This window comes from Trichosurus vulpecula, chromosome 9 (genome assembly GCF_011100635.1).
Source record: "Trichosurus vulpecula isolate mTriVul1 chromosome 9, mTriVul1.pri, whole genome shotgun sequence".
In the NCBI taxonomy this organism is placed as follows: Eukaryota; Metazoa; Chordata; class Mammalia; order Diprotodontia; family Phalangeridae; genus Trichosurus; species Trichosurus vulpecula.
The window spans coordinates 198,158,754-198,176,546 of NC_050581.1; the positions used below are offsets into that span (position 1 = coordinate 198,158,754).

The 17,793-nt window shown below is 40.9% G+C and overlaps 1 protein-coding gene across 1 annotated transcript in view; it reads right to left on the reverse strand.

The window, feature by feature from the left end:
* The window catches only part of VPS41 (VPS41 subunit of HOPS complex), a 195,271-nt gene that overhangs the window by 133,843 nt on the left and 43,635 nt on the right, over positions 1-17,793 (reverse strand). Inside the window, exons 3-4 of the mRNA XM_036738085.1 lie at positions 17,112-17,219; positions 8,921-8,998 (exon numbers count right to left, since the gene is read on the reverse strand). Of these exons, the coding sequence (XP_036593980.1) occupies positions 8,921-8,998; positions 17,112-17,219 (186 nt within the window). The remainder of the gene's footprint in view (positions 1-8,920; positions 8,999-17,111; positions 17,220-17,793) is intronic.

Here is a 17,793-nt window from a genome sequence, read left to right on the forward strand (position 1 = left end):
GTATGCACATTTTTATAGCCCTTTGGGCAAAGTTACAAATTGCTCTCCAGAATTACTGTTATTTTTTCTATACCAGCGTGACCTAACCATAAGCAATTAATATTTCTCCAATTGTGTAGATCTGTCTTTGTGTAAAGACAGTGTTGTAGCTGTGCTCATCATTCCCGTAAGTCTTTGCAGGTAGACCCCCAAGTATTTTATATTTTTCTGTGAACTTCTTTTTCTACATCATCTTTTTGGATTGTTAGTATTATACAGAAATGATGATGATTTGTGTAGGTTTACTTTAAATCCTGCAACTTTGCTGAAGTTAATTATTTCAATTTGTTTTTAAATTAACTCATTAGTTTTTTTTTTTTAAGTAATCCATCATGTCGTCTGCAAAAAGCGATCATTTTATTTTCTCTGTGCCTCAGCTTATTCTCTCAATTTCTTTGTCCTGTCTTATTGGTATAGCTAAGAATTCTAGAAGCATATTAAACAGTAATGTTGATGGCAGACACCTGTGCTTCACCCTCGATTTCAGTAAAAAGCCTCTAGTTGATTCCCTTTAGAGATGATGCTGGCTCTTGGTCTTAGATATGACGCATTATATCAAGACTGATGTATATAACAGGAATTGGCACCGTAACTTGCCAGGAGCATCGTCTATTCGTATAATACGATTCTTGCACTTGTATGGACAAGGAGATTTATAATTAGTAGGTTAGTATATTAAAAGAATAGTATAATTAGTAGATTATTAATATGGACAAGTAGATTTATAATGGCCTAACAGAAGCCAACTTTGTATTCTCCTCATAAATCAAACCTGGCCATCAGGTATGATCTTTGTGACACAACAACAGCCAGCATTTCCAGGGTACTTTCTACGTGCCAGGCATTGTGTTAAGCACTTTCTCTCCTCTGATCCTCCCAATAACCCTGAGAGGTAAGTGCTATTATCATCCCCATTTTACAGCTGAGGAAACTGAGGCACATAGAGGTTACGTGATTTGCCCAGGGTCACACAGTCAGTAAGTGAGGCCACATTTGAACTCAGATCTTCCTGACTCCAGACCTCAGGCTCTCTTCTGTGCCTCCAAGTGGCCTCTGTGATATGTTGCTATAGACTCCTTGCTAACATTTTTAAAAATTATGCATCAATATTCATTAGGCATATTAGTCTATGGTTTTGTTTCTTTGTTTTGACTTGGTGTTTTAGGTGTCAAGAACATAGCTGTATTTTAGGATGGCTTTCGAAGGATTCTTTCTTTTTCTACCTTTTCAAAGAATTTATCTAATACTGTAATTAGTTGTTTTTTAAATGTTTGATGGAGAGGGGGCGGAGCCAAGATGGCAGCTGGAAAGCAGGGACTAGCGTGAGCTCCCTGCCGAGTATAATGGCTCTGAACCAATTCTAGAACGGCAGAACCCACAAAACAGCAGAGGGAAGCAGGGCTCCAGCCCAGGACAGCCTGGATAGTCTCTGGGTGAGGTCTATCCCACACGGAGCTGGCAGCTGGGAGCTGGGAGCTGGGAGCAGAGCTGAGCAGAGCCCAGTGAGCAGCGCGGACCAACCAGACCAGGAGCCGGGTGGAATGTGTCCTACCACCCTGAATCGGTGAGCTGCAGCAGTCACCAGACTTCTCAACCCACAAACACCAAAGACAGCGGAGAAGTTTAGTGGGAAAAGCTGTGGGAGTGGAAGGAGTTCATGGTTTGCTACCAGCCCAGCCCCAGGGGCAGTGGAGGTGGGGCAGCTACAGCTCTTGTTGCCTCCGGCCCCAGGCCCACCTGGTGGGAGGAATTAAGTGGTGGATCAGAGCAGGAGTGCATAGCCTGCTGAAGATCTAAGCCCAGTCCGGGTTGGGGGTTCTTGGGGAAGGAGGAGTGCTGGTGTGGCAGAGCTGGCGCATCCCCCCCAAACGTGGAACATAGAACTCTTTAGTCTACAAGCAGTCATACCCCACTGAAAAACTCAAGGGTCAAGTTAGTTGGTTGGGAATATGCCCAGGCAGCGAAAATGCACCCAGATTCAGTCTCAGACTTTGCATTCTTTCTTTGGTGACAAAGAAGACCAAAACATACAGACAAAAGTCAACAAAGTCAAAGAGCCTGCAACAGAAACCTCCAAGAAAAACATGAACTGGTCCCAGGCCATGGAAGAGCTCAAAAAGGATTTGGAAAAGCAAGTTAGAGAAGTAGAGGAAAAATTGGGAAGAGAAATGAGAAGGATGCAAGAAAACCATGAAAAAGGAGACCCCCCAAAATACTGAAAAATACACTGAAGAAAACAATACCTTAAAAAATTGACTAACTCAAATGGCAAAAGAGCTCCAAAAAGGCAATGAGGAGAAGAATGCCTTGAAAGGCAGAATTAGCCAAATGGAAAAGGAGGTCCAAAAGACCAATGAAGAAAATAGTACTTTAAAAATTAGATTGGAGCAAGTGGAAGCTAGTGACTTTATGAGAAATCAAGATATTATCAAACAGAACGAAAGGAATGAAAAAATGGAAGACAATGTGAAATATCTCATTGGAAAAACCACTGACCTGGAAAATAGATCCAGGAGAGATTATTTAAAAATTATTGGACTACCTGAAAGCCATGATCAAAAAAAGAGCCTAGATATCATCTTTCAAGAAATTATCAAGGAGAACTGCCCTGATATTCTAGAGCCACAGGGCAAAATAGAAACTGGAAGAATCCATCGATCGCCTCCTCAAATAGATTCCAAAAAGAAATCTCCAAGGAATATTGTCACCAAATTCCAGATCTCCCAGATCAAGGAGAAAATACTGCAAGCAGCCAGAAAGAAACAATTTGAGTATTGTGGAAACCCAATCAGAATAACCCAAGATCTGGCAGCTTCTACATTAAGAGATCGTAGGGCTTGGAATACGATATTCCGGAGGTCAATGGAGCTAGGATTAAAACCTAGAATCACCTACCCAGCAAGACTGAGTATCGTGCTCCAAGGCAAAATATGGACTTTCAATAAAATAGAGGACTTTCAAGCTTTCTTAGTGAAAAGACCAGAACTGAATAGAAAATTTGACTTTCAAACACAAGAATCAAGAGAAGCATGAAAAGGTAATCAAGAAACAGAAATTGCAAGGGACTTACTAAAGTTGAACTGTTTTGTTTACATTCCTACATGGAAAGATGACATGTATGATTCATGAGACCTCAGTATTAGGGTAGCTGAAGCGAATATGCATATATGTGTGTGTGTGTGTGTGTGTGTGTGTGTGTGTATATATATATGTATGTATGTATATGTATATATATATTTATGTATATATATATAAGTGAATGTGTATGTATGTATATATCTATGTGTGTATGTACACACATATATATTTTTATATATATATATGTAAAGAGAGAGAGAGCAGACACAGAGTGAGTTGAAGATGAAGGGAAGATATCTAAAAGAAATAAAATCAAATGAAGGGATGAGAGAGGAACATACTGAGAGAGGGAGATAGGGAGAGAGAGAATGGGGTGGATTATCTCGCATAAAGGTGGCAAGAGGAAGCAGTTCGGTGGGAGAAGGGGAGAGGGCAGGTGAAGGGGGAATGAGTGAACCTTGCTCTCATCAGATTTGGCCTGAGGAGGGAATACCATATATACCCAATTGGGTATCTTACCCCACAGGAAAGAAGAGGGAGAAAGATCAAAAAAAAGGGGGGGATGATGGAGGGGAGGGCAAATGGGGATGGAGGTAATCAAAAACAAACACTTTGGAAAGGGGACAGGGTCAAGGGAAAAAAATTCAATAAAGGGGGATGGGTTGGGAAGGAGCAAAATATAGTTAGTCTTTCACAACATGAGTATCGTGGAAGGGTTATACATAATGATACACATGTGGCCTATGTTGAATTGCTTGACTTCTTAGGGAGGGTGGGTGGGAAGGGAAGAGGGGAGAGAATTTGTACCTCAAAGTTTTAAAAACACATGTTCAAAAACAAAAAAAAAAGGTTTTTGCATGCAACTAGAAAATAAGATACACAGGCACTGGGGCATAGAAATTTATCTTGCCCTACAAGAAAGGAAGGGAAAAGGGGATGAGAGGGGAGGGCTGACTGGGGAACAGGGCAACCAGAATATATGCCATCTTGGAGTGGGGGGGAGGGTAAAAATGGGGAGAAAATTTGTAATTCAAACTCTTGTAAAAATCAATGCTGAAAACTAAATATGTTAAATAAATAAATTTAAATTAAATGTTTGATGGAAATCACTCGTAAATCCTTATGGTTCTGAGTTTTTTCCCTTGAGAATTCACTTATGTCCTATTCAACTTCTTTTACTAAGACTGGGTTAAGTCCTGTATTTCTGGTTCTGTTAATCTGGGCATTTTATATTGTTAATATTCATCTATTTCATTTAGGTTGGCAGTTTCACATTTGCATGTAGTTAGGCAAAATAGTTTCCAATTATTTTATTTCTTCCTCATTGTTTGTGAATTCACCTTTTTCCGTTTTGACACAGATAATTTGTTTTCTTTTTAAAAAAACATGTTAGCTAAAAGATTATTTTAATTGCATTTTTTAAAGCTCCTAGTTTTTATTTTTATTTTCTTTTGCTTTGGATTTTAAGTTTTAATTTTCAGGACTTTTGTTTTGGTATTTAATTGGGGACTTCAATTTGTTGATTTTATATATTTTTACAAGTTTCACGCCCAATTCATTAATCTCTTCTTTCTCTCTCTTATTGATAAAAAAATCTAGAGTTGTAGATTTTCCCCTAAAGATTGTTTTGGCTGAATCCCAAATTTTCTGGCACATTGTCATGTTGTTGTCATTATCTCTAATGAAATTATTGATGTTTCTATGATTTGTTCTTGGATCCCTTTTTAACAGGATTAAGTTATTTAGCCTCTTCATCATCTCTTTGCCATCTCTTTATTGAATATAACTTTATTGCATTATGATCCATAAACAGTTCTGCTTTCCTGCATTTATTTGTGAAAATACTTGGTCTATTTTTGTGAAGGCATCATGAAGAGCTAATCTCAGGAGGTCTATCATATCTAATTTTTCAAAAGTTCTACTCAGGTCTTCCACTTTTTTATTTTTTAGTTAAATTTCTCTAAGTCTAAGAAGGGCAAACTGAGGCCTCTCATTGCTCTAATTTTACTATTTCTGTAACTCATTTAATTTTTCCTTTAAGTATTTAGATGCAATATCATTTTACACATATAGTTTATTATCAATAGTCATTCGTTTTCTGTAATATCTTTCAGCAAAATGTAATTTTCTACTGTTGCTGTTGTTGAGCCATGTCCAACTCTTCATGACCCCATCGGGGGTTTTATTGGCAAAGATGATGAAGTGGTTTGCCATTTTCTTCTCTAGTTTATTTTACTGATGACCAAACTGAAGCAAAAAGGGTTACATGATTTGCTCAAGAAAGACAGCTAGTGTCTGAGGCTAGATTTGAACTCACAAAGATGAGGTTTCCTAACTCCAGGTCCATCATTCTATCTACTGTGCTCCCTAGCTACCCCATTTCCTTACTTCGCTCTTTTGATTAAGTTTAATTTTACTGTTGCTTTGTCTGAAATCATGATTGCTACTCCAGCCTCCTTCAGATAAAGCATAATAGATTTTGTTCAAGCCACTTATTTGAACTCTGTGTGCATCTTTCTGTTTCAAGTATATTTCTGATAAACAACACTGTTGGATGTTGCTTTCCCACACAATCTGCTACCCTCTTCCATTTTATGGGTAAGTTCATCCCATTCCCATTTGCAGTTAATGAGTATTAATAGTGTTTTTCTGTCTACCCTATTATAATTTGCCTCTCTTTATTTCCTTCCCTCTATTTATAACAAATAGAAGTGTGATGAGAGAGGACTGAGCTTATCATCAGAGCTCTAGGTGTGGAGTAATCTGCTGCCTCTGCCCTTCTCTTTCCCAAACCCAAAATATTTTACTGATGGGTACATGCTCAAAAAAAATTTGGAAACAGAATCACTAGCTCCTTGTACTCCTGTTTCCCAATAATTAAAATTCTGTGTATTCTGATCCTCCACATGACTAAATCAGCTCAAGCCTCCTATCACTTCTCACTGTCTTCACCTCTTCCTCACTATCTTCCACCTCTTATAGACTGGTCCCTCGCTCCCAATTATGACAAAGAACTGGAAAACCCTTAGTCCTTTCCCAAGATGTCTTCCTCCATCCTTTCCTTGACTGATTCCTGGCAAAGTCCGGGTCTTAGGATTTGACCCTGCCCCCATTCAACTTGAGCTGTAACCAATTCTGGGTGCCATGTGACACTCTTTGCACCATCTTGAAGAACAAAGAATGGACAATAACAGAAGCCTGGCACTCAGACTCCCAATCCACTGCTTTTTCCACCGCCCTCCCATAATAACCAGTGAACAACCATGTCTCCACCTTAAAAATAAGCTCTCTGAGTGCTGGAACGATTTCTTTTTGTAACCCCAATGGTGTTTAATAAACGCCTGCTGATCGACTCATAGTGAGAAAGGCAGCACTGTACAATGGAAAGAACACTGGACTGGGAGCCTGAATGCTTGGCTTCCAATTCCTCCTCTGCAACTTACTCCCTCTGGGACCTGAGCAAGTTATTATGCCTCTCCGGGCCTCGGTTCCCTCGTCCGTAAAATCAAGGGGTTGGACTTGATGACCTCCATGGCCCATTCTGGCTCTACAGGTCTTCTGTGCATGTTAATAAAAAGTATCACCAAGAATTTCAGCTCTTTGGTTACTTCTTCCTAAGTATCACATATACCCCAAGCCCCATGGTGGGGCTACAGAGACAGAAATAAAGCCATGCTACCAAGATGCCTGACATGCACTTCTTCTCAAAGTAAGACCTGAAAAGAGCCAGGGGAAAGAGAGCATTAGGCCCCAGAGAGTCTCCTGAAACTTTTGTGATGACATCTCTCATCATAAACTTGTTGTGTCCAAAGAACAAAAACGGCTTTACAAAGAGGGGCTGCAGGACCTGGAGTGCCGAGTAATGATTATGCAATTTGAGTCCTAATAATATTCTGGATCTTCTTCAGCAGCATCTCCTCTCCCAAAGAAAATGGGCCATTTGTCCATTTTTGAGAGAAAATAGGAGAAAGAAACAAGACTCCTCAAGAGCAGCAAGGAAGACAAAGGAGACATGAAAAGGAACCCCATGGGATGAGAGAAACGAGGCTAAGACTCCTTCCCAACAGGCATGGCACTGGCCCATGTGTCCCCTGGGGGCCTCCCTGAGGATGCCCAGCTTCCGGAAATGCACTGAACTCTGCTAAGTTGGAAAAAAGAAACAGTACTCAATATAGCAGTAATCCCCTTATAAAACTGATGACCTCAAGAGAAGCAAAGCCAATCAGCACACCAAGAGGCCAAACCTGCAAGTGACACAGGGCCACAAAAACACCTCCAAAAGGCTTGGGCAGACAACTTTGGAAGCTGACATCCAGCAGAGAGGACCAGACTCTCCTCCAAGCACACAGTGACTCACACAGGGTAGGGGCCCAAGGCAATTGTTGAATGAATAAATGAATGGCACTGTCACTGCTGTGAGGTCTCATTGGGATGAATGAAGCAAGTGCTTACTCAGTCATGGCAATTCGACTACAGAGTTTGACAGCACAAAGGGGCCTTCACAGAGATAAGCTCGTGCCAGGGAGGAACACCTTCCTCATAAGTCTGCGTGCTCGGGTAGAATAAGATAAGGTCAACGAGTCAGGGAAACAAGATGCCTAGGTCCCTGAAAGTACCTGGGAAAAGTACTTCCAGGGGAACAAAGATACACTGTCCCACATGGACTAAGAGGGTAAGGCAAAATGCCAGCTTCTGATTGGCTTGTCTTTAAGTGGGACATCACCCAAATTCCCTCCTTGGGCTCTCCCTCCCATGTTTTCCTATCAATCCCACAACTTGATTTTTCAAAACCGAAAGGAACCTCCCCCCAGCGTCAGCTTTAGAACACACAGCCCAAATGATGAGCTGTGCCAATGTCTCCAATACGTTCCCTGGCAAGCACTGACACTACATTTGGAACAGTAATGCCAGCCCACAAGTCCAAGTATTTATTTCACAAGCCAATATTTTCAAAATACCCACACACACTCACGTATACATGTAAGTTTTTCATACTGTCAAGGAGCGTCTTAAGATAGGAGAACACAGCTCTGAGTTCAGCATTTCATTCATCCTAAATGATTCCAAGAACCACAATATAATACAAGCCTGGCTCTTCTCCTTCAATCAATACAATCCCCTAAGAGTTCAAGCTTCCAAACATACACATAAAATATTAGCTTTATATATCTGGAGTAGATAAACTGAACTAGCAAGGTAATCAATCAATTTTCAATTACATTTGGCATCTCGATAAGACGATAGGGCATGGCACTAACCGTCGACAACAGTCAGCTAATGAGGGAGCTCATGCCTTTAGGATGCTACGAACCCCTTGAAGTATGTAAATCAGGTTTGTTCTTTGCTGGCAGAAAGGCAAGATGTTCCTTCTTTTAATAATTTATCTAGACAATATGAGTTTGTATATTAACACACACACACATTCCCATACACACGAGACAACTGAAAGCAATTCTAATTAAAGCTTTCAAAGAGTTAACTATAAGTGCATTAAGGTATTTAAATGGAATTCAATGTAAACAGCCCCTGTTTGTATATGTCTACAGAAAAGTTATTTAAGATAACTAGGACAGAGAGAATTCCCTCTCCACTTAACTCCATATAAATAAGGTTTCAGCATCGCCTGTAAGAAGCAGGTATGCTCTCCTAGCACACAGAAATCACTGCTCAAATGCATTTCTTTAAATGATCCACTCTGAAGTTCAAAATACACTTACAAATATTGAGATTTCAGGACTTTATTATGACTTGATTTATAACATCATGTTTAGCATGTGAATGGCCATCCATATCGCATACTTACAATGTCAAACTTTTGAGTGATATTTCCTTGGACATCGAGCAAATAAACCTTGCCGTAATGTGTGCCCAGTGCCAAAAACTGTAAGAAGAACAGAAAGGTCAATTAATCAACACAGGATTAACACACATTGAGTAAACCAGTTTTGAAAGTCAAACTACTTAACGGGTGAACGATTAGCAATGTGTCAAACAAATGCACCCTTTGGGCCAGGGCTGTTTTAGCTTCCCTGAAACGACAGAACAGAGCCAGAAGCTCCTATGACTGGGATAGTGCAAGCTGACTGTCAGAATGAGTCACGAGGACCCTCATCTACTGACACCTAATGGGATGTCTGCAGTCTGCACACAATGCCTGATGGTCTGTGGCAGCAAATTAAAAATGCAGTGTGAAAGAAGACGTGGAGCCCAACACACACAAAAACAATCCCATAAAAGGATAATCACCACGGCTGTTACACAACATTTACTTAAGAATCCTATGTGTACAAGGTTTGGGCAGCCACTTAAGAAAAAGCTGAAAAAACATCAGGCTTTTCTTGGATCATTTTTCTACAAGGCACCCCTTCCCCAGCCCACCCCCCACCCCCACCCCAGGGAAACTGAAGATAAAAAGAATCACAGATAAGATTTGTCAAGTCAGTTGTCCTTAGAGTACAGCTCAGAAAGTCAGTCTCCAATGCTCTCAGTAAATCTCCATTTTCTACTTACAAAGCAAGGTCTTTGTGCATCACAAAATTGCTGCACAAGAATACATCCGCTTGGCACGTATATGGAAGGCAAGCAGAAGTAAGCATGCCACTGGGACCTGACCTCCATAGACTAACCCTAAGTCAACCAGAAGAAACTTCAGGACTGCCTGGAATACACCCGAGAACTCAATGCCTTTTCTTTTTCTCAGAATTCTGCCAATGGTCTCAGTCCCTAAATGCTCAGTATTTCACTGCATGTAAGCATGCTTCATTGCAACCTATAATGAAATGCTCAAATTTACAGGCGCTGCAAAGCGTGTCAGTCAAGCAGTGCAATCTTTAAAAAATAACCTTACAGAAAGTCAAGGTTTAAAAGGATTTATCAGAATGGAATTGCTTAAAATGAAATTTCAGCTCGGGCACTTAAAATATGAAGCTCTACTAAAGAGGAGTCAAAAAAAGGAAAAGAAGGGGTTCATTAGAAATTCATCCCCTGCAATGCCTTTCACTCCTGCAAGGTTGCCTTTTTTCAGGAAGAAAAAAGTCCCCCGGGTACAAAAATCAATACTGGTTAATAAAACATCAGGTGTGCAGACATAACTAGGTATGACTACTCCAGTGCACAAGGCCTGCTTGAATGCACCAGGTGTCATGACGATTATTCATCCAGTGCGGACAGCAAGCCTGGTGAAAATATGATGCCTTAGCACTTGGGGGCCGACGGGAAAGAGCATCCCGCTGGGGCAGGAGTCCAAAGATTGAACCAGACTCGGATGGTCACTACAAAGCCCAATTACCCTCATCAGAAATAGTATCATCGGAATATACCCTGACGATACTTAACTTAAAAGTCTGAAAGATTTCACAATGCCACTTTGACGGTGTCTTCATCAGCAAAGAGCAGTCTGTCTTAAGAGGCAAAAATAAACCCCACCTTCATTTCCAGGCCTCCCGTAGGGAAAAAACCTGATTTCTCAAACACAACTATACTCCAAGCATGGAACACTACTGATTCTCCCTACAAACATCTCTTGTTTTTCTTTAAAAAACAAAACAAAAAAACACCTTGGGTGCATAAACAGCTTTGCTACATCATCCTCCTCAATCTCAGCTAACTAATGATTTTTGTGCTTCCACTGTTCTGTGGGCCTCCTAAAAACTAAAAATTTAAGTTATTTTCCACGAAAATAAGTTCTTCCTTAATTTCCAAAATAATGTTTGTTTAAACTTTGAATTGTGAATAATAAAATAAAAACTAATAAACCCACTTTGATTCCAAAGGGCTCCAATTTGAAACATTGTACTATGCATTTAAAGGACAAATTAACTAGAAAGCCCTTTGGAAACATCTAGAAAACACCCCAGACTAAGTCCTGATCAGAGAATCCAAGAGAAAATGCACAGTGAGTCATTTTTCTAGCTCATGGTGATATAGGTAAACAGACAGGTATACAGCCAGAAAAGGGCACTTGGGGTACTCAAGCACACAGAGAGGCTGGGATCCAGAACAAGAAGAGGGTCCTAACCCACCAGAGAGGGACTAAAGCTGATGTGGGTACAGGGACAGTTGCCAATTGACAGCTCATAGATCCAGGGCTGACTAAAGAGGAGGCCTGAGTTAACCCAGAGCGTCAGGGACCCCATGCTGGGTACCAAGAAGGAAGTAGCATCTCTGTGCCTCAGAACCCAAGAGAAGGACCAGGTCTCAGTTCCAGCTTGGCAGGAAGCCCAGACCAAAGAAGAACCTGCTGCCCTGTCCAGCAGAGCTTCTGTCTGACAGATGCTTAGTCCACCTACAGTCTACTGAAACTTCAACTGGAGGAAGCCCACAGGCATGAGGCTTAGACCCAAATTCAGGTCAGGAACTGGAAGAGCATAAACACGAAGGGCAAAAATCAGACTTTGCCTTGAGTCAGATCACTTTAGGAATACTGGAAGCTTGCAGGTTCCCAGCCTGACTTGTTCCCTGAGATCCTGGAATAACATAACACTCAACAACCCCAAAAAAGCATCTGTAGGACCAGTCCAGATATCTACCTCTCCCTCAAAAGCTTGCAAGCTGTAATATGAAGTCTAAAGTCTGAAGTAGGCTAGAAGAATGAACAAACAAGAAAACAAAAAAAGAACCCTACCATAAAAAGCTATGCTGACAGAAATGCTCAAGACAAACTCAAAAAAGGATGACTCCAAATATCTACAAACAAAGCCTCAAAGAAAAACACAGAGCTCAGACACAAGTTCAACTACAACTTCTAGAAGAGATGAAACAAAAGTTATTTGGTTTCTTTTGTGAGTTAAAAAAATGTTTCTATAAATGAAATGATAGTGATAGAGGAAGAAACTGGAAAAGAAATGAGAACTATGGAACAAAAGGCTAGAAAGGGAACTAACAGCTTGGAACAAGAAATACAAAACTTTACTCAAGGGGGAAAAAAAACCCTGGAAATTATAATACTCCAAATATAAGATAATGACTCCATTAGAGAACAGGAATTATTAAAACAAAGTAAAAAAAAAAGTCTGAACAAATAGAAAATGTAAGGTATCTAACTGCAAGAACAACTGCCCTGGAAAATACATCCAGTAGAGACAATTTAAGAATCATTGGACTACACAAAAGTCATGATAAAATAAAGAGCCTAGACAACCTATTTCAAGAAATCATCAACAGAAAAGTACTAAGGCAGCTTAGAACTAGATAGCAAAGTGGGAATAGAAAGAATCCACTGTTTGCCACCTGAAAAAAACATCAAAATAAAAACCCTCAGAAAATTATAGCCAAAATACAAAGCTTCCATGTCTAAACTAACCTAAAAATCCAAACAATCAGAAAGAAAGAATTCAAGTTGGTACTTACTCCTTGGCAGGAGTCACAGTGAGGATCACAAATGACTTGGCAGCCACCACTAAAAAAGGACTGGAAAGCTTAGAATTTGCTACTCCAGAAGGCAAAGGATATAAGCTTACAAACAAGAATAACTTACCAGAAAAACTGAGGATAATCCTGAATGGGGAAAAGTAGACCTTTAATGAAACAGAAGACTTTCAGGAATTCCTGATGAAAAGACCACAACTGAGTATAAACTTTGAAGTACAAACATAAGACTCAAGAGAAATACTAAAAAGTAAATATGGGTGAGCAATCATAAAGGACTCAACAAAGACACACTGTTTACATTCTAATATGGGGAGATGACACGTGTTTCCCCCAGAACTTCATCATCAGGAATCACAAAAGTTGTCTAATGAGACAGAAGGCCTGGGAATTTTCTGTTAGGTTTTGATGATCTTAAAAGAATGGAAAGGGAAGTTAAGAAGAATACTTGGGGTACAGGAGGAGGGGAAGAAGGGTGGAAAAAATTTTCTCACATATTTGGGATACACAAGTAAAAGTCTATAAAATCGAGGAAAAGGGATGGGGAGGGAGAAAGCAAGTGACTTTTACACTTCACTCCCATCTGAACTGGTCAAAGTGGTGGAAATAGCACACATGGTTGGCTAAAGAATGACATTTCACTCAAAAGGGAAAAGCTAGGAAATGAGAAAAGGGAGAGGAGGGAATAAGAGGGAGGGTATATTGAGGAATGGATTAGTCCAAAGCAAAACAAACTGTAACTAAGGGCGTACAAACGTATATATAGCAGTGGTTTTTGTGGTGGAAAAGAAGTGGAAACCAAAGCAGTACCCACCAATTGGGGAATGGCAGAACACGTTAGCGTATATGAATGTAACGGAATACTATTGTGCTGGAAGAAATGATGAAGGGGATCGTTTGAGAAAAACCTGAGAAGACTTACATGCACCCGTTCTGAGTGAGGTGAACAGAACCAGAAGAATTTACTTAGTGACAACAATACTATAAAGACAAATAATTGTGAAAGGCTTGGAAACTGATCACCACAACAACCAGCTAAGATTCCAGATGAAACATGCTGCCTACATCCTGACACCGAGGCGATAAGACTCAGATACAGAATGAGACATTTATTTTTTTTTAGGAAAAGGCTAATGTGAGAATTTGTTTTTCGTGATCAAATATGTTTTTTAACAGGGGTTTTACTTGTCTTTCTTTCTAAATTAGGTCTCTCCACTAAATTGGTGGGGAGAGGTGAGAAGTTAAGAAGGATTACTACCACTGATGGATTGAAAAATAAAATAAAATTTAATTTTAAAAGTATATATCATCTAACAGGAAAATAAGCAAGGATAGGGAACAGGGGGTTATAAAGGAAGATAAACCTGAAGAGGGAATAGCTGCAAGCAAAACAAACTTCTTGATCCTGAAGAAGGATTAAAAGGAAAAACAGAAAACCAAAGCCCTAGAATCTAAGGGAGTGTCCATCAACTGGGGAATAGCTGAACAAACTGTGGAGTACAAATATAATAGAATGCTATTGCACTGTCAGAAATGATGAAAGAGATGATTTCAGAGAATCCCGAGTACATGGATTCCTGTGGTATGTACAGGAATTAAGTCAGCAGAAGAACAATTTACACAAGGACAATATTGTAAATAAAAGCAACTTGGAAAGACCTAGAATCTGATCAAAGCAATGGCCAACCACGTCTCCAGTGGACATATAATCAAGTACGTGACCCAATTCCCAGCATGCAAGTAATGGATTTAAAGAGGAGAAAGAGACAGACATTTCCGGACCCGGCTACCGTGTGAATTAACTGTGCCTTTCTAAGCTTGTTTGTGACAAGCTGTTGGTGGCTGTTGGGCTTTTGTTTTTCTTTCTCTCTATTTTTTAATGGAGGTTTAGAATTAGTGATGTCGCCCTCCACCTCCAAAAAGGGCATTTTTTAAAATGTACAGAAACGAAACAGAAGGAAGAACAGATAAGCAGATAGTTTTGAAAGTAATATGGAATTATATACCAGAAAAGAAAGTGGTTCATGACACACGATTCAGTTTTATATACAATCCTCTTCATATTTTTGGTTTTTTCCCTGTGTATATAGAAAAGCTCTTTCTTTTTGGTATTAGAGGTCAAAGGAAAAATATAAAAACTTTAGATAAGGCCCTTCTTTTGTTTGAGAATTATCTATTAAAATATGGATTGAGATATATCATTGCCCTAACTTTTAGATGAGTAACAGAGCCCCCAGATCAATCTAACTTTGCACAACTGAATAATGGCACCTACAGAAACACCTCACTATTATTGGTGAATGTCATTCTCTTTCATCCCTTGATATTTTCATTTACATTTTTTTTTCTCAACAATAAATAACAAAGCTGGGCATTTCCATACCAAGTAGAATAGAGAAAGGACTACACGCACAGCCGTAAATCTGCATGCCCAGTCTTCTCCTCCCTCCACGTATACACAAGCAACCTGTTACTTTCAAAACCGGCCTGCCTGCATGTGTCACTTGAGGTTTTTCAATTGCTTAAAAAACAAAATCTACAATGCAATAATTAAAATAATCAACACAGAAAGGAGTGCGCAACATTCGACTGTTGTAGCAAAATTCAAAATCTAACTTCCACCACTTCGATCCTCCCTCAATTCTTAGAATGTGTTACGCTGTCACTACGATGTTAGCTTCTCTCTTTGTTTAATCTTTAGGAGCAATTCAAACAGTTAATGGCAAAGGGAGGAGGGGCAGCTGGGGAGGTGGACAGCATCACAGGATCCCATATCAGAGAAGCTAAGGTAGAGTTCCAAAGTCCCGGACGGGCCACCTAGCCCAATCTCTCTATTTTACAAATAAAGGAAAGGTGGAGTGACTTGTCCCAGGTGTAGAGGCAGCAGGCAGCAGCAAGATCTACGCCCTGGTCCTCGGACTCTATAGCCAGGGCTAGCTACCGTCCCATACTGCCACACAGGAAGCTCATTTTTGGCCATGCACTCTGGGAAGTGCCAGCCCACCATCCAGAGATGGAGGTGTCCAGGGCTCGGGTGGAGGGAAAGGCCTAGAGTCAAGGGAACGGTAGGGCTGGGGATCTAGAACGGAACCAGCTGCACGGTGCCTCGGCCTTGGCTGACCTTTAATAAAAGTTTGCTGATCAACGGACTGATCTCCACACAAGTGGTGACTGAAACCATGGGAAGAGATGAGATTTTCAAGGGCAAGAGAAAGAAGGTCAAGGACAGAGCCTTGGGGGACATCCTGCACAGTGGGCAGGAAGGAAGGGAGCCTTGGAAGGAGACCAAGACAGAACAGTCACACACATAGAGAACTCCTAACTGGCTCCTCTGGGATCTCATTAGAAAAGTCTTAGCCATGTGACAGTATACAGAGGCAGCCAGAGGGCACAACCGGGCCAATCAGCCTCAGTTTCCTCAACTACAAAATGAAGATAATAAAAGCGTGTGAAGACCAAATGAGAAAATATTTGTAAAGTGCTTAGTATGGTGCCTGGCACACAGTAGGTGTTTAATAAAGGTCTAGGATTGTGTTGGCTTTGTTTTCACATCAGACAGGCAGATCCAATCCTTCTAAACCAGGAGTTGGCAAATTACGGCTGGAGGCCCAAATTCAGCCCACAGCCTCTTTTTACTGCCTGTGAGCTAGGAATGGTTTTGACATTTTTAAATAAAGTTTGATTGCATTTAAAAGCACCGTTCTTAACTCAGCAGTGCCAGATCAAGGCGGGAGCTGGACTTGGTTCTCAGGGCCACAGGTTGGCCAACCTCCTGCTCCACACCGCTCTTTGATGCAACTAAGATTATTCTGAGTGACTCTGCTGTGAACAAGTAAGCAGCAACTGTGAATAATGTCTTTTTAAAGGAAGAGATCCAAACTGACCTACTCACTGGCCTATCATGTTAATAATGACATATCGGACGCTATCAAACATCTCCAATGTCATGAGAGCGCAGACTCTCACCATGGAGGCATGGCCCCCATACTGATAAAACTGGAGATCTCTGACGGCACTGGGCATGCATTTTTAATGACGCTGGTTGGGTGGTTCGGTGAGGTTTTTGTCAGCTTTCCCAAACCACCAATCTGGAGTATTTACCAGTCTATGCAGGCTTGTTTAGCAGTCACGTCTCGGGTTGAACATGCAATAGTTATTTTTCAGCCCTTTCTTAGGTTAAAGACTGCAGTATGTGTGTGTCTGTCTGGGTCTATGATTTCACTGCTTAAGGAATGCCCAGTGTGACAACTTCCTTCACCAGTGCAGATCTCCCATTTATGGTCACAGAGGGATGCCAGAGTCCCTGAGCGCCTCGATGACTTGCTGACAGTCAGTATGTGTCAAAGTCAGAGCTGTTCCTAGGTCTTCTTCCCTCTGCAGTGACTCCACCTACTTAGCCACAGTGCTTTTCAATTCCTGCATGACTGTGTTTAACTGACTGCTCTAATTTAGAGTCAATTAAACACTATCTTGATAAAGTCACAGAGATTATAAGCCATTCATAGCTAGCACCCTTCTGCATACTTTCTGGGATTATGCCCCAAGAGCTAATGTGGGGGGAGGTGGGGAGATCCTGAACAAGAAATCCCTAGAGCTGATGCCATCAGGCCCCAGGAGTGACCCGATACCTTCTCATGCACTGTCATGCAACTGGCAGCATCTTTCTGTAGAATTTCTGTCACCCCATTGGAAAGCCGTTCGTATCTCAGTTTGGGCTCCTCTTCACTTTCTTCTTCCTATGAAAGAAAGGGACAAAACAGCCACTGTCATATCCTGACTCCGAGTAACCTTGAAGGAGCCAAGTCCACGTCATGGAGGATGCACAGAAAGGGAACCACAGCACAGGGGCTCTGCCTGCACAGACACCCACAACCCACTATGCCAATGTGCTCTATGTTCATACCAAAAATTGTAATGTGAGAGGACACTCCACAGCCTACAGCAAGGTAAAGAATGGTTTATAAAACAAAAGTTTATAAAACAAAGTTATCCATTAAAAACAATAAATGCACCCACATGGCAGCTGATGGTTGGAAAAAAGAGGAAATGATGTGTCTACAACATGCCTACTCAGCCCTGCTTCACAGACCAGACACCCCCTCGCATGTCCATAGAGTCTTGCTGGGTCTCTGGCCCCTAGTAAGTGTTCTCTTCCTCCTTAATCTGGCTTAGATCTCTGAGGATCCTTCCAATTGGATGGAGGCTCCTTGAGGGCAGGGACTGTTTAACCTGGGGATTCATATGTCCAACACTTACATCTAGTCCCTGCTCTATGTTGGCACGCAATAAGTGTTTCCTGGATTAAATAGA